Here is a 20,744-nt window from a genome sequence, read left to right on the forward strand (position 1 = left end):
CTTTCACATCTTCATATTTTTACATTCATTTATGTTACTTTCATGAGAGGTTGTAATGTACATCTGTGTCATAATACGATTTTGTTGAAAAAACAAACAGGATCTGCTTTTTTTGAGTATGCACTATTTATTTACATTTCCTAATTTTGTAAAAAATAAAATGTAATGGTTACCTATTATATTGTTCGAATGAGAGAATGAATATTTTTAATATATTTTCTGCTTGGTAATTATATTCCACCAAAAAGCTAGAACTGTTTTTGTTTCATAATGAGCAAAAACCCTATATTTTACTTTTATATCCCTTCTATTGAAAATCGTCGAGACTTCGTGAACCAAGTATTGGCTGTTTTGTGTTTTGATTAATGGAAATAAATGAAATGACTTGTCAGATTTTGAAACAAGAATTGTCAGATAAAAATTTTTGAGATTTTCTGCATTTTCGAAAAGTTATTAGTCTTTATAAACAGTTTATTCCATTTGTATCTTTTTCGATACGTAATCTTCACCAGGGTAGGTGTTGTTTTACGAATTTCAAAACACCTGCACTGGATATAATGAAAAAAAAAAGTTTTCAACTTAAAATTATATTTATAATATTTCATATATGATATTAATAATAAATACATCACATACAAACATTCATCACTAAAACAATGCAATAACAATTTCCAAGTTATCAAATATATAAGCCTGAATTATATTTAACAGTAAGACAAAGCTATCAGTAACTGTACTGTTACTTGTGTAAATAAACTAAAATTGAACTGTTCATATACAACTGCCGAAAAATGGACAGTTTTCATTTCTTTGAGACACTGGTGAACCTAAACTCTTCTACCCTTATGAAGTGCCTCTACTCATCAGCTCAAATTGCAAACCTGTAGTGACTATCGGATGGAAACACTTCCCCACTTTCTGACTTACTGATAGCCTCCAACCGAATTTATCCAATTCATAAATGACTTGGCACTGGCAAAAAATTAACATTTCAAATGATTATAAAGTAAAAGTTAGAAAAATAATTAAAAAAAAATTAAAAGTATGACTCTAATCTCCAACCTAATGCTTGCTTTGTATACTGTGTCAAAAAGTATCTTTGTATAATAGGAAAGTTTTTTCTTGAGAATATTTCATAAATTTTTGAAAAAAATCTCATCTAGAATTCGTGTTTTAATAACAATTTAAACTGGTAACCTGAACCAAAACGAATTTCACGAAAGGGCAAACTTATCTTGAATCCGAATCGAAATTGGCACAATGTATTTTTTTTTTCTGCGTGATCCCCCACAGTGTTGCAAATTGAATTGACGAAAGTAGACTCATACAGCCTAATTTTTTATTTGATAAATCCTTATTTCCATTGTTTAAAACTCTAATATACTATTTGAAACTTCGAAAATGGAATAAATTTCATCAAATGAAATTGTAATTGAGTGCTCTAAAATAAAAACAAAAATAACTGCTTATATGTAAATGGTATTGCCTATTAGAAAAATAAGTGTTTTGCCTTCAAAACAAATATACCAATTGTTGGGTTACGTTTCATAACAAGGCTGTAAAGATTTGATTTTAGTTATACCAATGATACTATTGTTAATAGACTTAAGAGTTTACAGATAGTAATTACTATGGCATAAAAAAATCAGAAGTGAAACGTTATCTATTAGTGCAGTGAACATTCAAATCATCTGTTTTTTCCTATATATCTTATTTATATGAAGTTTAAGCGATTCCCACCATCATGAAACCCTAATTAGTAAAGCTCTATTTTCAAACCTGGTTTCAATATTGAAATAATATTTTTCAAATGAAATTTCTGAAGGACTGATACAGAATTTTAATTAATATTCAAGAAAATAAACTAGCTTCTTAAAGTCATGATGATTGCAAAAACCATAAGTTTTTGCAGTTCAGAACGATATGGTTCCTCGAATTTTCAAAGGAACGTTTCATAATAGGACGGTAGCCACACCAGATCGATATTGAAATAGTTTCTTCAGCATTGGTGTGAATAAAAAAAAAAGTCAAAGTTGAATAGAGTTTATACCATCAACTCTCCCCAAACGATCAATCATTTCCTTCAAATTGCCGAAAAATAAATATCTTTACCTTCGTTTGTTTTGAAACGTAGAACAGAGCATAATAGTACAGTATTAAAACAAAATGGAATCGGAGAGATTCTCAAGGATCAAAATTGTTTGCTCAACTAGCAAGAGCAGTTATCTTTGCTAGCTTGTTGATCACTGGACAAATTGTTACGACCTGGTTGCGAGGGCTTGTGTTGTACTCCAGATTCAGCAGCATTGAGATCCAAACGACCATCTTGGATGCTCTGGTATATTTTTTTTGCTGTTTCAAGAAAGGCTTCTTCTACATTGTCACCGCTGAAAAAGAAAACCTCTATATCGAACCAAGTTATTATCATAATAGAGTGCGAACGTAAATACTCTCCCCCTCAACTTTTGAACGAATCTAGATATCGAGGTCAGACAAAGTTCACTTAAGAAGGTATCATTCACCCCTAACAATAATGAAGTCCGTGGATTTTTTCTCTTACATTATGAAGTGTTCCTGGAGTTGCAAGCACTTTTTTCTATCCACAATACTACAGATGTCACATATTCCCTCGAAAAACATCTAGAGGTGTCATGTCAGGTGCGCTCTTCTAAGGAACCACGTTTGCTCGTCTACTGATTTGGTAAATTGTCAAACCCAAATGGGTTTTTAACTATTATTAGGTTTCAGTTTGGAAGTGCCTAGATGACAAGTGATCCTCTACATTACCTGATATAACAACCTTAGATTTTTGTGAGGATTGATGAAATCTGAAGTAGACAACCACAGTCTACTCCAGAAGTCATGATTAATATAATAAAAGGTGCTCCAAAGGAAATTACCCCAGAAACATTCCATAATTAATTGATAAACATACAAATGAATGTGGTTAGATACTGTCATCAAAGACATGAGTAGATTCAACTCATTTGTGATATTGAGTGAGGAGGCTACAAGTTGACTCAGTCTATACTGACTTTTCCAAACCCTTTGCCGGGAAGGTGCTGAATGAGTTCAAAAAAATCTTTTCCATGTGGTGTAGAAATAATTTGTTAGAGGTGAACATTGATAAGTGTCAAATCATTACGTTCGCTAAAATTAGAAGTCCAATATTCTATGAATATACATTGAATAATATAGCTCTTAAAAGAGAAACATTTATTCGCGATCTGGGAGTTAAATTTGATAGCGAAATCAATTTTAATCTTCAAGTATCAGAAATTGTGGAAAAAAGTCTCAAAATGCTGGGTTTTGTGTTGAGAATTTCTACTGTTTTTTCAATTTAAAAGAAAAAATAAATCATATTGTGCTTTCATAAGATCCATTCTTGAATGTTGTTCAGTTATATGGAACCCATACTATAATGTAAATATCGATTTGATTGAGAATGTTCAAAACAAATTCTTAAGAAATTGTGCTTTTCACTTTAGTATTTAACGAAATGAACAGTCCAATAACCACATGGAATCGAAACCAAATGAACAGAACCAAGTTAAATATAAAATCATTGGAAGATAGGAGAATTTCTATGAACTTGAATTTCCCCTTCAAATTAATAAATAGTGAGATAAACTGTCCAGAACTATTTTAACTAATAACTTTTTATGTCAAACAAAAAGATACGAGAAATCCAGACATTTTTCATATACATTTTTTCCATAGCAATTATGCTTTGATGCCGATGCCTCGTATTTTGAAGCTGGGAAATCAATATAATAATAACTTAGATCTGTTTAATTTATCACTTCAGGTCTTTAAAAATCAATTGAAAAGGCTATAGTATTTTCAAAACTTTTCTTTACCTTACCATTTTCCTTGTAAGTACCAGATTTGTTACATCTTTTTTCTTGTAAGTACCAGACTTATTTCATCTTTTAGTAATATAGTCACTAGACATAAGAATTTATTATTATTTTGTATTTCACACTTTGCTAAATGTTTTGTAAAATTGTAAATTGTAATGTAGACACCAGACATGAGCATTCAAAAATACTTTGTAGTTCCCCACACTTTGTTAAATATGTTTTTGTAAATTGGCTTTGCCGTTTAATAAGTAAATGAATTTTATGAATGAACTGGGTGCTTCAACTTGTTATATTATCCAGAATGGTGCTGAAGAGGCAACAAGGCAAGTGTTTTATTCCGAAACATCGATGTCCGCCATTGTGGATGTTCGATATAGAATTGAAATACCTATCAAAAGAGTTATCATAAGACTCCCCTTTCTATTTGTAAAAAAAGTTGGTAGTGCTATCTCGTCGTCGAGTGATGCAACACTATTGTCTTTTCCAGTAAACTTTGTCCGATCTTGAAATCTTGTTCCTTTCAAAAGTTAAGAGGGGGGGACTATTCACATCCGCAGTGTATATGTTGAATAGGTGAATTTCTTTAAGCTATCATTGAAACTAACAACAACCCTGATTTGCGCTCACATAAGACTCTAGATCAGGGGTCTCCAAACTACGGCCCGCGGGCCAAATCCGGCCCGCCAGTGTCATCAATCCGACCCGCGACAGCCAATGATTTACTGTCATCAATCTGGCCCGCGACAGCCAATGATTATCTAATTGTTGTTACTATTGCTGTGATAAGTTGAAGAAGAAAACACAGATTGATAATTACTCGGTTTTATATACTTGCAAGGTAAAACTTAACGACAGAAATGATGACAAAGAAAACTCAACTTAAGTATCTAAGTTTAAGCATATTAATAACTAACAAATAATTGAAATGAATCACAGTAAAACAAAAACACTAATGAGATTTATGTAATTGTGATTTTCCACCGACAATACTTTGTAGTTGTGTATCAATTTTACTTGTACCAATTATCAAAAGAGATTTAAGATGCTCATCGGGTAATTGAGATCTGTAAACATTCTTTGTGTACTTCATCTTGGAAAACGTTTTCTCACACAAGTAAGTAGTACCAAAAACAGAAAACAACCCACAAGCAAATTTATGCAATTTATCAAATTGTTCCAGTGGAAGACTCTTATAAAATTCCAACAAAGATGAATTTTGATATTTGTTCTTGAGCATATCACTGCACCATAAATCAATAATTTCCATTTGGACTTCCGGAGCCAGGGTTTCAATGTCAGAATCAAAAGGATTTTGAAAAAACTTAATTCCATGACAATGACATCAAAATCTGAAAAACGAGTATCAAAATTTATCTTCAAAGCACTCAAAGTTTCGATTGCAAAATTGACGGGAAATTCAGTCTCTGTAGTGTGGCTGAATATTTCACATGTTTCAAAATATGTGAAACATTTTTTACGTAATTGCGAATGAAATAGTATTATTTTCTGCCTGAAGGATTTGATATTGGTGTATAAATCAGGGAGAAGCTGATTTTGTCCTTGCAATCTCAAATTCAGTTCGTTCATATGATTTGTCAAATCGACATAGAAGGCTAACTTCCACATCCATTCACTATTTTCTAAATCGGCAAAAGGGCGCTGCTTCTCATTTAAAAAAATTTTGATCTCTGCTCGAAGTTCAAAAAAGCGCTTAAGGACTTTTCCCCAATTAAGCCAGCGTACGGCAGTATGATATGGTAAATCATTTTCTCCAATCTGTTGAATCAACTCGCGGAATTGTCGGTGATTCAGCCCAGTGGATCTGATGAAGTTAACAACTGATATGACTGGCTTTAGAACTTCAGACATATCCAAACATTTTCTGCACAAGGACTGTTGATGAATGATACAATGTAAGACTAATGGTTTTGAACCACCATCATTTTCTACAGCCTTTGTCACAAGTACAACCACTCCTTTATTTTTACCATACATATTTTTGTCTCCATCAATATCAAGGAGTTCTTCATCCACTTCATAGCTTTCATCTATTCCGCGAATAAAAATCAACACCTGAGCAGTATCTGACACATCCGTTGACTCATCCAATGCTAGAGAAAACCACTCATGATATCCATTTTTGTCAGATAGTTGAGATGATATATTTTCTGCGATGTCTTGCACCCTCCGAGCCACGGTGTTTGCTGACAAACTGACACTTTTAAATAAATTTACCATTTAGGGGCATATTTCTTCGGCTACTGCAATCAAACATTCTTTTATCATTTCTCCATCGGTGAATGGTTTGCCACGTTTTCCGATTTCAAGAGCCACACGAAAGCTGGCGCGAGTTGCAGACTCTTGTTCGGTGTTCGCTTTGGTAAACAAAGATTGCTGCGATTTGATTCCGCGTTTCAAAGCTTCAAATTTTTCCTTTCGCAAACTTCCTGAATACTTGGAGTAACTTTGAAGATGTTTCGATTCATAGGTTTGTTTAATGTTATAGTCTTTGAGAACAGCTATGGTTTCATTACAAATTAAACATAGCGCCTTATTACTGGACTCAATCACAAAATACTGAAAGTTCCATTTTTCTTGGAACGTTCTGCATTCACTGTCGATTTTTCCCTTCTTTTCCATACTAACAAATCACACATAAAAACAATAAGTCAAATCAAAATACTTTTATTGACGGGTGTTACTTTATTTCACAATAGACAGTTCCGCTTCCTTCGCCTTTCCTACGCAGACTAACTCGCAGTTGCGCCGCTAGCCTTTTTATATGCAATTATTACTGCCACCTCGAGGTGATCGGAATACACCAGCTAGAACCAGAACTTTCTCGAACCAACGCGGTAATTCCAAATATTTAATTACGCCTAATGCCACCTAGAGGGTAGCTGAAAAAGATAGTACCACTACTCCCCACTAGATGTCGTTAAGTGTCACAATACACAATAATAATTGAAATGCAAAAAAAGCGTAAGTTTGCTTAGGTCACACACTTTGCGACTATCCTAGTCTAGAAATATAGTTAAGGGCAGAAATTGGCCCTTGGAACAAACTGAAAAAATCATTATGGCCCGAAGGATTCAAAGTTTGGAGACCCCTGCTCTAGATGTTATAGGGATGTCAATTTGCTTATATGTTTATGTACAAACATAAATTACATATTTGGTTGAATTAGTTCTAATTCTTTTATTGATACTGTGGATCATATTTTTAACTTTCATGTCTGTATTTATTCAAATTGTCATATTCCACACCCTATGAAAGTACTATATTTTTGTATTAATCGACACCGTCAGCAAAGATATGTATTAGTGTGTATTATTATATTATAAGTAATAAGGTCATCCTTGTAATTGAACCTATGAGGTCTGTTAGGGTGAATAAAAAAAATATTTGGAACCAAAAACTGTTTACTTCTTTACTTAGCCAATTTCTAAAACTTGAAAACGGAATCAATTGATATGGCATAAATTCGGTATTGTATAATACCTAAACATAAATATAAAAATACACACAAATATCCCGCTGACTACAAACATTAATCAATGACCCCCTCAAATGTTATGACAACATTACTGAAATCAACAAAAATATCAGCATAAAAGTTATCAAGGTGATTACATATTAAACATGAATAACTGTATTCATTACATGGATTGTGAGTCAGATATCTCCATTTTCAAAAATGCCTAAAAATATTATAGGAACAGTAATTTATTTTTTGACAATTTATTTATTTATTAACGGCAATGCCTATTTTTTACAAAATAATTAACAGGTTCACACATATGTATTTAACAGTACCTAATCTAAGCTGGGTTTAAGGAAAAAATATATAACATGAAATAAACAAAAAATCGTAAAAATAAGTAAATGAATTACAATCTTTTCAGTTTTGTTAAATGTTTCCCAAGAAGAATCAAAAATTTCTAAATCTACATTGTATGTATTCGCAAGTCTCAATATTCTACCTACAGATTCATTCCGGCCATAGTTGGGGCGACAAAAGGGTACTTTGAAGATTTCTGAGTTTCTTGTTCTCCTTGGATTCACATTTGGAGTTATAAATTCGACAAGTTCCGGAGAATTGATGATACCATTGATTATTTTATGAATTAGTGTAAGATCTGATTCTAATCTTCTATGAGCCAGAGTTTTCAGGTTAAGAATGTCCAATATAAATTTTATAGTCATATTCACCAATATGACATCCCAATTTATATGCAGAGTACCTTAAAAACTTATTTTGAACACTTTCAAGCATATCAATATCCTTATGATATGAAGGGCACGAAATTGTGGAATTGTATTCGATTATTGATCTAACAATTGAACAATATATGATTTTTACTGAAGTGAGAGATAATTCATTTACATATCTAAGAATGGAACCTAACATTTTTAGTGCTTTAGAAGTAATGTTTGCAATATGGGGTTTAAATGACATTTTTGGGTCGAGAGTGATTCCCAAATCTGATTGTGCTTGTTGTTTTCAGTTCTGATTGATTTTATATGGCCGGTTAAGGGGATTTTTGTTTTGGAAAAAAGTAAATTTTTGACATTGGTCTATATTTAATTGCAGTAGATTACACCAGCGAACAAAGTTAGATAAATCGTACTGTAATAATTCTGTATCAGTTGAGTCATAAATAACTTTATACATCTTCAGGTCATCAGCAAACAAAAGAAATTCACTATAAAGAATAACATCTTTCAAGTCATTTACAAATAGGTTGAACAGCAATGGCCCTAAATGATAACCCTGTGGTATACCCGATGAAACTATGATCAAGGAGCAATTTCAGTATTTTTCACCAATTGAAATCCTTTTTGAGCTTCACCAAATAGATTTTGGATCAGGAACAATATAGTTGTCCTATTACCCAATTGGTTAGAAGCATTCTTTGTATATTGTATGTTTATTTAATTTTTCGAAGCTGAAGAAAATTGAAAGTATAGTGTTGAATAAAATTTAAGATATCTCTAAAAATTACAAAGAATAAAATAGAATGTTGGTCTTTTTATGACCCGTTTCCACTTATTGAATAATTGTCTTTGAACAATATTTCAGTATCTTCAATAATGTGTATCGAAAAATACAAGTCATATCATTTATGTCTCGACTATAATCTTGAAGGATCAAGACAAGTCAGAAATGTGTTTTATTGTACAAGTGAACAGACCTTTTTCTCAACAGGCAGAGTTTTATTTCCATTCAAATGTTAGTAAAAAGTAAATGTTGTGTCAAAACAAATTTTAGACTGTTACACATGAATATTTTTTTTCTGTCCGAGAGCATGCATTGTCAAAATATTATACATCGAAGAACCACTTGGCCACTGGCTATACAGGATGTCAACTTAACAACTCATCGAAATAACTTACAGCCTTTAGTATACACCTTATATTCAGGAATAGTGCTTCTCCGTTAACTCATCTCAATGTAATATTTAAAATGAATTAAGAAAAAAAAATAAACAAAGAAATTAATGAAACATTTGCAATTTTTGTGTGCATGTACCATGAAACTTTTTTTCTGTGCTCAAAGAATAATATTTCAAGGCACACAGGATCTCTTGAATGGGTTAATAGTTTGAAGAATTTTGTCAATAAAACATAAATAGATAAAAAACACTCACGTCTTTGCACTAGCTTCAACAAACATCAAACCATTTTCTTCGGCAAATTTACTAGCCTCCTCATAAGTTACATCCCTCTGTCCTTCCAAATCACACTTATTTCCTATGAGGAATATAACTGTACTGGGATTGGTTAAGTTCCTGGTGTCTGTCAACCAACTGCTGAGGTGGTTGTATGTAGATCTCCTAGTAATGTCATACACCATCAAAGCACCAGCAGCGCCACGATAATAAGACCTTGTTACAGCCCTAAAGCGTTCCTGTCCAGCAGTGTCCCATATCTGGAGTTTTATTTTCTGTCCAGACACTTCAATGATGCGGGTGCCAAATTCTACCCCTATGGTGTGGGGGCAATCAGCCATAACTGAAATTAACATGTTATGATGCTGCTGTTTTCTTCATCAATGTTAGACAGATGAATATTGGTTTTCATTCGATCACACTATGAATATACATTTGTATAGAAATGATGAGTTGATAAAAATGGAGTAAATGATATAAATCATCAACATTAAGACTTAAAACATTTCACAATATGAATATCAAATAGAGGTATAAAAGTTTTCTCACATATATAAATATATCTGTACGTATGAAATAGAGAAAATATCATTAGTATATTCAGTCAGAATATATACTTTGCATGGAGTCAACTATAAGGTAATCTTTGATTTTAGTTTTGAACATCCTGATATCCAAATAAGTTAAAAAAAGAAATTTCTCTCCAGATGTAATCCATGATGCAAAAGTATTTAATCTGATAAATTAACATTCACCAACACTGCGTGTTCTGAATAACAGAGGTATTACAAGAATGCGTAGTTATTCCTCTAATACCACAAAATTCAAGAATCTCAAGTAATAAATGATGGTTAGTTAATACAGTTAAAAGCTTTGGTCAGGTACCAATATGCTATAGCAGGGTCTTCGTTTTCCAGACTTATACTCAACTGCTAGATGATTTCAATTACTGTGTTGGTGGTAGAATCTATTTTTGATGAATACAAATTACCATTCATGAAGAATATTAGTTTCATTTAGAAATAGCTCTGTTATTTTCCACAAAACCATACAATTTGAATAGGTTTGTGATTATCAGAGGAATTTAGATCTTCTTTTTTGTGAATTTCTTTTATGAAAACTATTAGAAGTTCTGCAAAGAAGTTGTTCATTTTTAATGTTATAAATGTCACAAACTGTAATAGTCAAAAATATCAGTATTATATGCTGGGGAATTGATATTTCTTGCTATATTTCAACAGAAAAGTAATTTGTTAATGTGTGTCTTTTACTTACACTTTTTCTCAGTGAATTGGTGGAGGAGACATGACTTCCCCACTCCCATGTCGCCGATTATGATGTATTTGAAAATGTAGGAATAATTGTAAGGACCAGCTGACATTTTGTCTGAACTGTAAACAAACAAATCAGAAAACACAAAGAATCAAAAGCAATGACATACTATCTCGCAATTGATTATCTAAAACATTAAGGATGTAAAAAATAATTATGTGGTTAATGACTAATAAAGGGTAATAGTTATACACAATATACATTGAAGCTAATTATTTGAAAGAACTTGAGCTAAATGTAGTCTAGAACAGCAGTACATTACCATTTACCTTTCAATCACTCGAATCTAAATGAAACAAATTTTCAACAGTTCAAAGTGAAAATTAACAAGAATTTTATGGTGATCGAAACCTTTCTTTGACACGATGTGATAAACTACAAACAGTGGGTAGCCATTTTCAATCCTTTTGACAAGAATGACAAGTAATGGAGTAATTAATCTAGATTCTCAATTGATTAATGGTTTGTGGGGGCGAATATTCAAATTCTACAGAAGATAAATCCCATTTTAACGACTTTGATTAAAGGATACTTCTGGGATCCAGAGAAAAATGAATTGTAACATCGGTAAATGATCTGTCAAAATGCAACTGGCGCCAAATTTGAAAACAAACTTCAAAAACGGAACAGGGTTGAAAGGTTCATTCCAAAAAATAAATAAAGTATATAATGAGAAAGGATATGTCATAGATACTTGATATTTAGTGAAAATCTTGAATAAGAAAGGAGATTTACCGATTTCATTGATTTGATTCGAAAAACTGTTATTAATGAGACGTGAAATAATCATGTAAGGACATAAGGGCCTCAGAGTGATAAAAAAGTATATTATTATTCTGAGTAGAAGGGCCACATATGTGGCCAGGGCCGAATTTAGGGGAGGGCAGACGGGGTTACTGCCTAAGCGCTTCCCCAACAATAAAAAAAATATCAAAATTTTGACGGGTCAGCTAGATTTCAGCGAAATTATCAACGACATTTCGCCGAAAAGCTCACAAAGTTCCATTCGTAAACGCGGTAATTTATTTTTTAATAAATTGTATTTGAATTCTTTCATGACATAATTTCATTTGCTGACAATACATTTTTGAAAGACGACTGATTTTTTTTTTAATTTGGAAATATTTGGGTTAGGTTAGAAGCAACAAGTTAAAAACTTCTTTCATACATGCAATTCTATTTTAAAATTCCTACTTTTAATAGTTATGAATTTTCAGAACAGGATCCAAATTTTCACTAATCCAGTCAGAAATAGATAATTCTTTCTGCATGTGTGAAACTCGGTGAAGAAACATGTTTCAGTGAAGTTTGATAGAACTGACCGATACTGGATGAAAACCCATTATAACATATTCAAAAAACCTACTTCTCAATAAGGTCTGTGAAATTTATTAAATATTTCTCCATGAAATGAAACAACAGGATCGATTATCGACATTTTATTATTTGTTACATTTTCTAAACAAAGCTCAGTATAGTATAAAAATTGAAAATAGGCCTATGGGAATATTCCCTCCTCATAAATATCGAAAAATACTGGACGTGCTTTGAAAAGCTGGGCGGTGCACTTTCTACACAGCATTATTTAGAAATCTCACTTATTTGGAATGGATAAATAAAGTTTTCGCCTTTAGATTTAATTCCAACAAAAACAGGGACTGAATTCAACAAGAATTGAGATCGAAATATCGGTGTGCAATTTACTGATAGAGTAAAAAAAACTAGTGATGGTGAAATATATACACTTTGAGAGCCAGTTTATTGTTATTTATTGCAAAAATATTTTTGTGTCAAATATATGCCTAATTCTGTGTTTGTTAATTACGTAATTACGCAAAAATTCAGCAATGTAAATTAATTCAATACAAAAAATATATTCAGCGCAGGTCTCCATTATTAATTTTCCTTTTAACAATGAAACTGTTCCTCAATTCCGCAGTGCATTAATGAAACAAAATCAATTGGAAAAATTCTACCGACTTTATAAAGAAATTCTCCCTAATCAAATTCCCTATGTGGAATTTTAAAATTGTAGTTTCAACTAAGTATATTTGATTACAACATTCCGTTTGGTTGAATCTAGTTATGTTCAAAATATGACAAGTATAGTTTACTGAAACACAAGCCATGTATGAGGAAAAGTCACAGTGAACTGTACCTGGTAATTTCATTCACATATCAACAAATTCCATACAAAATCATTTTCATATTCATATTTTCACTTAGTAGGTTTTACAATGAAATATGTTTATTGAAACTTCGAACAAATATTTCTAATAGAACTATGCTGAAACCAGTTCTGACAAGTATGTAAATTTCCTAAAAGGTACTTAATGTACTCAATAAAATACAAAAATTTTCATTTTGGAAAAACGGCAGTTGATTACTACAAGAACAATTCAATTTTCTTTTCTGTAATAATCTTGGCACTTGATTATGTGAGATAACATTCAATTTTGCTCAAATTGCACTTGAATGAGTGCAATTTTTGCCCTTTCAATAATCACCTCGTATATACATATTTTTTGAAACCAAAGAGAGCATTAATTACATATTTCGGAATCATAAGTTGCTGGTCTACAATAACCATTTTTGGATTTTGTTAAATAAAATTAAATATATACAGATTAAATGTGCAGAACAAAAAGTTAAATGCTTTGAAGAAAAACTAGAAATCAGGAATAAAAAATATCCCAATTTATATAAATAGAAAATTTTCTAGGAATTAAAGCTTATATAGATTTTCAATTGAATCAGAGTTCAAATGAAATTCATGAACTATCATCTAACTTGTTCGATTGATGACCTATTTATTTTGTGGAAAGAGGATAGAGAATATAACTTTTGGCTAATTTCTACAGAGATTTTTATTTGTTATGTTGAGTTTGTGTTTATTACACTATTCCTAAGTAAACTGACCAGACAATTATTTTCTCTATCCTATAGTTAACTATCATCTACAAAAAACTCCTCTCATCAAAAATATTTGTTGATATTGTCACTGTCTCAAGGGTAATATTGCCTGTAAATACAGCAGCAGATTGACCTTAGGATTTTGAGATGGGAGCACATTTTCAAGTGGTGTAACCACCAAGTGGCTCATTGAAACATATTTCTTCTGTAAACAATGGCAGATTTGAATCAAAATCTCGGGAAGGAAACATATGTTTCTCATAAACACAAAATAGTATTTTGGTGTTCTTAAATCAAACATATAAATTGAAAACTAAGATATAAATATACTAGGAGATAAATCCCATTTTCGTAAACATGTTCAAATAGTTGCCGCTTCCAAATGAGAACATCCATACTAAAACTTAGAATATAAGAAACTATATTCAAGTAACACAACTGAGATTTTCACTAAACAGTTTACAAAACCGCAACACGTGTTTCATATTGAAGATGCTATTGTATAGTGAAACATGTGCTGCGATTTTGTAAACTATTTAGCGAAAATCTAATCCAATAAAGTGTAACATGTAAGATGGATTTTCACGAAGTATCACCCAATCAAATAACATGAACTAAAATATATTAAATGCCTTCAATAAATGTATTAGTTTATAGATGAAACATAAGACATCGAATTCTTCTAGTTTTAAATTATTTCAGTAAATTTGTTGAAAAAGTCAGCATAATCCATGTTTAGTATTAGACATTTCATTTTGTAGGGACGATATGGTAAAAACTCAATTTATATATTTAAATTTAGGGTAGCGAAGTTACTCCCTCTTCTTTATAAATCTGCTTTTGTGAATGAAGGTCACAGAGCCAGAAAAAGACACCTGAAACTGTAATATCACTTTCGATAAAGTATTATTTTTTTGTACTTCAGGGGCGTCAAGCTATTCAAAAATGCTGACATCTTACACCTAGATCTTGAAGTTTTTTGCAAATTCTCACCATATCTTCTTCACTTGAAGCTTCAACTGAGCCACCTGGTATATTATTGGTTAACTTCAATACAATTGTTCCGCTCATCTCATTCTTATATCCTTAATAAGATTCTGACTTAAATATTTCTTCAAAAGCAGGTGATTTTCAATTAAAACACAATAAATATCATAATATCCGATATTCAGAAATGAATACAATTTACTTGACTAATATGAAATGCTCGAAGCAATTTTTGAATCTGAAAAATTCCCGTTCTCAATTCTTTAGTGACACTAACAACACAATACTCAATATGAAGAAGACACGAGTTTTTATATTCTGTAAAACCTCTTGAATTGCACAGATATAGACAAAAGTCAAAAACTATTCATCATTTCAATATATCTCTCTCTCTGTAAATAAGTTTCATGTAGATCAGAGATACTTCAAGAATAGCTTCCTCTCAGTAAAAAAAGATAGAAACATAAAACATTGAAAAAATATATTAGTAGGCCATATTCATCAATGTAAAATAATCCCCAGAAAAGACCAGACATTAATCTTGATGAAAAATACTTTCAGTTGAATTGGGAAAACAGATGTTCATAATATTGAACAAGGTTGCAAAATTTTATCAGAGATCTCTAAAATCAATGTGCATCAAAAGAGCTTTCAGTCGGACAAAATTTCAGAAAAACATTCGGAACATGTTGAACAAATTTTTGGGAAAGAAAGTTTTTGGCTTTCTACTACTCTATCTTGATACAAAAAAAGGATGAATTCATGAATGAATTGTGTGTATTTTCTATAATGTTATCCAATTTGGTACTAAAGAGCCTTGGGGCAAGTGTCTTAAGGCGAAACATCGATGTATACCAGTGAGGATGACAGTGTTCTATGTAAGTGCAATTTGTTACCATTTATTTAAAGTAGAACTCATGTGAATGTTTGAAATACAAACTGAGTAGAGAAAAGTATCTTCTGTATAATTCAGTGTTCATATAGAAGTATTTGTTTCGAAAGAATTTTTTCTTTCGTGTAATTCAATGTTTATATGAAAGTAGCTGTTTCAGGAGGACTTTCTTTCAGTTTGTGTCTGAAAGTTACTTCTTTGCATGATCTACACATGCATGTATAGAGTTACTTATTTTCAAATTGATTACTTCCTTCCTTTCTTTGGAAGATTCCCTTATCCTTTTTTTGTATCAAGATGGAGAAATAGAAAGCCAAAAACTTTCTTTCCCAAAAATTAATCACCCCTAAAAATATAACCCCTTCAATTCAAATGTTGAACAAAATTTATCATGACTAGAGCAAGAATGCTAAGGTCAGTTATATTGGTGACATTTTAAAAACTTTGTCGCAATTATAGTACATATGCATGAGTGCGGGTTTTAAGCGTTTTTGAAACAACTCTTGTATAGTATATTCTGAAAAGCATTTGTACTAAGTCTGCGGTTCAAATTTGAGGTGGAATTATAATGCATGGCAATACCTTTTTGCTGAAAACTCGCAAGCAGTTCATCGGAAAATTTTCACTGAGCCATTTACAAAACCCCAACACGTGTTTCGCTAAACAATAGCTTCCTCAGGCATGATCATGATGATTTTAGCAAAATGACATTTTCTCCAAATTTGCTCATTTGTATTGTTTTACTGAAAATTATATTATTTTACTCAAAACTGAACATTAGTCATTTTATATGTAGTATTGATAATAAGTGGCTTGAGGAAAGTTGAATGCAAGGCTAAATATACATGTTCTGATAAATGTTTCAACCAATTCAATCCAGATCTATTTTTCAAAAGAGCGGTGTCAGGTCTTTTCTTCAAAAGACAAAAGTTTAAGCATACAATCATTAATAGAAATGAATATGATATAAATAAATATTCATATGAATTTATAAAGTATAAAAATACATCTATTAACTTGAAAAGCTCGGTAAATAATATTGTATACAAAATACATAATATTTAAATAAAAAGTAGATCTTTATTGAAATCATTCACTAGGAATACTTTGGTAGATCATGTGAAGCACTGATAGACTGAAGAGTAAGCCTTTGAGGTTGAGGCAATAAGTAAACAAATTGGAGCGATCAATTTGAAAACTGTAAAAATCAGGAGATAGTAAAGCCTGCTGACAAAACTAAAAACATGTTTATCAATGACTCTTATACTAAATTAGGGGCATACGTGGGAACTTTTACATCATTACCAATTCTGGTTAAAAAACCAAATAGAATTTTTTGAAGTTTATACAAAATAATGCCTACACCAAATAGTTTTTTTAGTGTATACAAAATCATGCCTACAAATATTGACTGGAAATATTGTGCAGCCTCAAAAATTTGAATGAGCAACATTCAGGACGAATTCTCAATGATATGCATGAGAAATATTGCTTTTTCCCACTAAACACATTAATTACTTTGAATATTTCATTGTTTCTAAAAAATGTCAATAGAAAAAACTGCAGTAGTCCTGATATCGGATAAAATATTGCTGTCAAGTGGGGTAGCTTCTATTTGTGTATTAATGATAGTGATAACATCAGTTGCTTGTCGACTAAGTCTGTGAATCATTTTGAAAACTACTAAGAGTTAAGAATCGCACGTTAAAAGGTAAGCCCTCGTTAGTCCTTAGCTCGCATAAGTTTCAATTTTTGAGAGTTGTTGTTCCTAAGGGGGGGGACCGCTGGTTACCGGAAGAACAGATTTTAACAGACAGATATCTACTTTGTATCTACTGCCACGTGTTATCATTAGAAAATTATTCAAATGATCAAGTTGAACCTCGAAACAACAAAGTAATTCCTTTAAAAACCTTCATTTAAAAAGACCCACGAAATTGAATAATCTGCAAATCCACTGACAAAATAAAAACACCTCAATCGAAATTCCAAAGAAACTAACCCAAAACCTATCTCTTCAATCAATTGCAGAACTTCACTGGAAACATAAATCCTTAATCACGACAAGATAGCTACACTCCTTCGAGCAGATCCGTTTGTGATATTGTCAAGACTGGACCATTTCTTCAGACTATTCTTTATAGATTGTTGGGTGTATTTGTCGGCCATGACCCTAGACATTGCCTCAAGTTTTTGGGCCCGATCTATACTTAGCGGCTCACTGGGGAATGTAAGATCGTTTGCTTCAGCCAAAGTGCGCAAATCAAAATAGTATTTGGCGTAGACACTCGAAGGAACATTAATGTTGAATTGTAGCAGTTCAAGAAACTGCCTTTCTAGTTCGTTCATATCTTCCACTGTTATATCTTTCAATATTTGGCAGTAGTCAACGTTCCAAACTGCTTGGTCATCCCAAACTTTGGAAGCTAGTAGAATAGCACCTAAAAATACAATAGATATCTATTTGTTGATATACCAACATTGTTTTTTCATTATCTAGATTATAATATGATTTATTTCTCGTAAGTAAATATGAAGACGTAAAAAACTATTTTCTGTCCTAGGATTAACATTATTGCAAAATCAGAATGAGAAGGTGAAAAAATAAATGTATTTTAATGAGGTGAACCCCAAGAGTTGAAAGGTTTTGTTATGCATATGAAAATGTGTGAAATGTCATCTTTTTTATGAGGCAATTTTTTAACATTAGTTTATACATTACACTCATTTGCATTCAAAATAAAATAGTAGTTTTGTAATGTTTATTTTTGATGTTTGGAGAATAATTTCTAAAGTAGATGAACAAAGACATTTTCATTAAGAGACAGTGTTAAATTATTTAGGAGATACCAACAACTTTTTGGAAATTTATAGCTGCTTAAATATACACTAAAAATTACTATTATTACTACTAGACCATATGATATATTGTGTATATATATATATATATATATATATATATATATATATATATATATATATATATATATATATATATATATATATATATATATATTGTCTGCTTGCAGTAAAAGAAAGAAATTTCTCGATCAGCAATTGATGTCAATTAGATTCAACTGACAAATATCACCTGTTTGACAAAAAATTATTCTGAAATCAAAACCATTCGGTAAATATTTTTTTAAAAGTTCACACTAGTTTTTGAAAAACTTTTCAAGGGTTTTACGTATTTATGTCTACTGATCCTGTAGCTGAAATCAAAACTTGTCATTGAGTTCTAGCACTCAAAAGTTGAAAAATCGACTATTACAGAAACTTGCTTTCTGTAATAACTTCTGTAACTTATAAATGATACCTTCTTTTCACAATCACCTGCTGCAACCCTTTATTCACTTGCCTCTTGCTTTCCATACAAAATATTAGATTTCATCAAAATTGTACCTTTTCCAGAAAACTGTATCATAATTTGCTAAAAACCAGAGCCCTGTCTCATATTTGTATCCATTTTCAATATATTCAGACATACTTTCTGTAAAATCAGTAAAGAACTTGCAGTAGCAGCAATCACTTTTATTGGGTCCATTCTCCACTGTCTGCCGTTTCATTCAATGTTGTCTATCTACGATGCATTCCTCTCTGAAGCTGCATTCCCTATATAGCATGCTGATATTCCAACAAATGAAAACTCTAGCAAATGCAATTATATCATTCAGAACACGATTCCAAAAAGTCGCTATTTTGGTTAAAACAGAAGTTTTTAATTCCACGAAAATATTTTACATATGTGGATAGAGATTACAGCATGCGATCAGAAAAAAAAGGTATCGTTATACGAGTTTGGAAACAAGTTCCCGAAATAGTCGATTCAAAATCTACTGTCATCAAAATGAATATTTAGCTGAAATATCACCTACCTAAAACTATTCTTTTCCAATTAGATGGTTGAATATCTAATTCAGAGTAAGTTAACAGTCTTTCTAGATACACTAAAGTAATAATGGCACATTCAGCAGTCAACTGCGCAGCATTGAATAAAGTCCTTACGAATTTGTAAATTTGTTTGTGTTCAGGGTTGTATTTGTCGTAATCATCGCCCACCCCTTCCCGTGTGAGAGGGTGCAATTTCTCATCAAATATTTCAATCTGCCTGTGAGAATCTCTGTTTTTGATATGGTAATAAATAGCTAGAGCAACACATTTGACTGTATTCTTCAAATTGGGTTGAGACACAGTACTATCATCTAGATATATTGTAGAACATGAACTACTTTTTTTCAAAGGCCTCATGTCTGCTATTTGATGTTGGCTCTTTCTTCTTATCATACCGTTTTCTATTGCTGTTTTGGATCTTTCAATGAATATTGTCTTGGCCATGGGGTCCTGAGAAGGATCAGCTTCCCCATCATCGCCTTCCCTTTCACTAATATGCTGTAGATTGTTATGGCTTATTTCTCCTTCATGCAATGTGTCTTCAATAGGAATTATTACTCTCTCTCTGTGGCTGCTCTCAGGACTAGAGAAAGAACAGCAACTGTTTTTATTTCCCATTTTGTCGTTGGAACCTCCAACTTTCAACTGTTTTTCCTACACCAAGATATTTTGTGTGTTTGAAAAAGTGAGGTTTCACTCATATTTTTATCGAAGGCCACCGAATTTTTCCAATATTGGTTCATTAATTATCTAAAAACAATATACATCTTATCAGGATTTATTATCACAATAATGATAATATATCAAAAACAGAATTCCGCACGCACACCCACTTTTAAAATCGGTCAACTCGTTTTTCAAGAAGCCGGTATACTCTTAGCAAAAAACCATTCAGGAAATATGTAATGCTCTTCCACTTTCAAACTGATATTTCATTTACAATTATCCAAAAAGGATCATATCGAGATAAAATAATTTGAATTCATGTGAAAACTTAATAGTTATTTTTCATAGAAATTTGATCATCTGTCAAGTAAAAATGTTTTTAGGATTAGATATTTTGAGCAATACCAACCGAAAGCAAGTAAGAAAAAATTGTCACTAATATATTATCACAGAATTCTGTGATATTATTATCGATTATCGCATAGCGTGTACAGAAAATTGTAACTTTTGTAATCTCTCAGCGCACCA

General features: G+C 31.7%; 2 protein-coding genes across 5 annotated transcripts; both read right to left on the reverse strand.

Annotated features, from left to right (window-relative positions):
- Window positions 1–571: 571 nt before the first annotated feature.
- Window positions 572–11,298, reverse strand: Rab14 (RAS oncogene family member Rab14). 2 transcript variants are annotated; one of them, XM_074184330.1, is made up of 4 exons: window positions 11,130–11,298; window positions 10,811–10,926; window positions 9,515–9,878; window positions 572–2,387 (listed from the first exon to the last, which is right to left on the reverse strand). In XM_074184330.1, exons 2-4 carry the CDS (start codon window positions 10,914–10,916, stop codon window positions 2,210–2,212), a joined length of 648 nt encoding a protein of 215 aa, XP_074040431.1. In that variant the 5' UTR covers window positions 10,917–10,926; window positions 11,130–11,298; the 3' UTR covers window positions 572–2,209. The 2 variants fall into 2 exon arrangements, with proteins under 2 accessions (XP_074040431.1, XP_074040430.1); XM_074184329.1 differs by having other exon boundaries at window positions 11,137–11,296.
- Window positions 11,299–12,291: 993 nt separating this feature from the next.
- CycY (Cyclin Y) lies at window positions 12,292–20,642 on the reverse strand. Of its 3 annotated transcripts, none has more exons than XM_074184328.1 (3): window positions 20,626–20,642; window positions 19,535–20,300; window positions 12,292–18,100 (listed from the first exon to the last, which is right to left on the reverse strand). In XM_074184328.1, exons 2-3 carry the CDS (start codon window positions 20,166–20,168, stop codon window positions 17,718–17,720), a joined length of 1,017 nt encoding a protein of 338 aa, XP_074040429.1. In that variant the 5' UTR covers window positions 20,169–20,300; window positions 20,626–20,642; the 3' UTR covers window positions 12,292–17,717. The 3 variants fall into 3 exon arrangements, with proteins under 3 accessions (XP_074040429.1, XP_023012053.1, XP_074040428.1); XM_023156285.2 differs by lacking the exon at window positions 20,626–20,642 and adding an exon at window positions 20,384–20,607; XM_074184327.1 differs by lacking the exon at window positions 20,626–20,642 and adding an exon at window positions 20,384–20,607 and having other exon boundaries at window positions 19,535–20,317.
- Between the last annotated feature and the right edge of the window lie 102 nt (window positions 20,643–20,744).

Source organism: Leptinotarsa decemlineata, unplaced genomic scaffold, assembly GCF_025532065.1.
Source record: "Leptinotarsa decemlineata unplaced genomic scaffold, Ldec_3_MD MMD2_tig00026354_RagTag_RagTag, whole genome shotgun sequence".
NCBI classification, from domain to species: domain Eukaryota; kingdom Metazoa; phylum Arthropoda; class Insecta; order Coleoptera; family Chrysomelidae; genus Leptinotarsa; species Leptinotarsa decemlineata.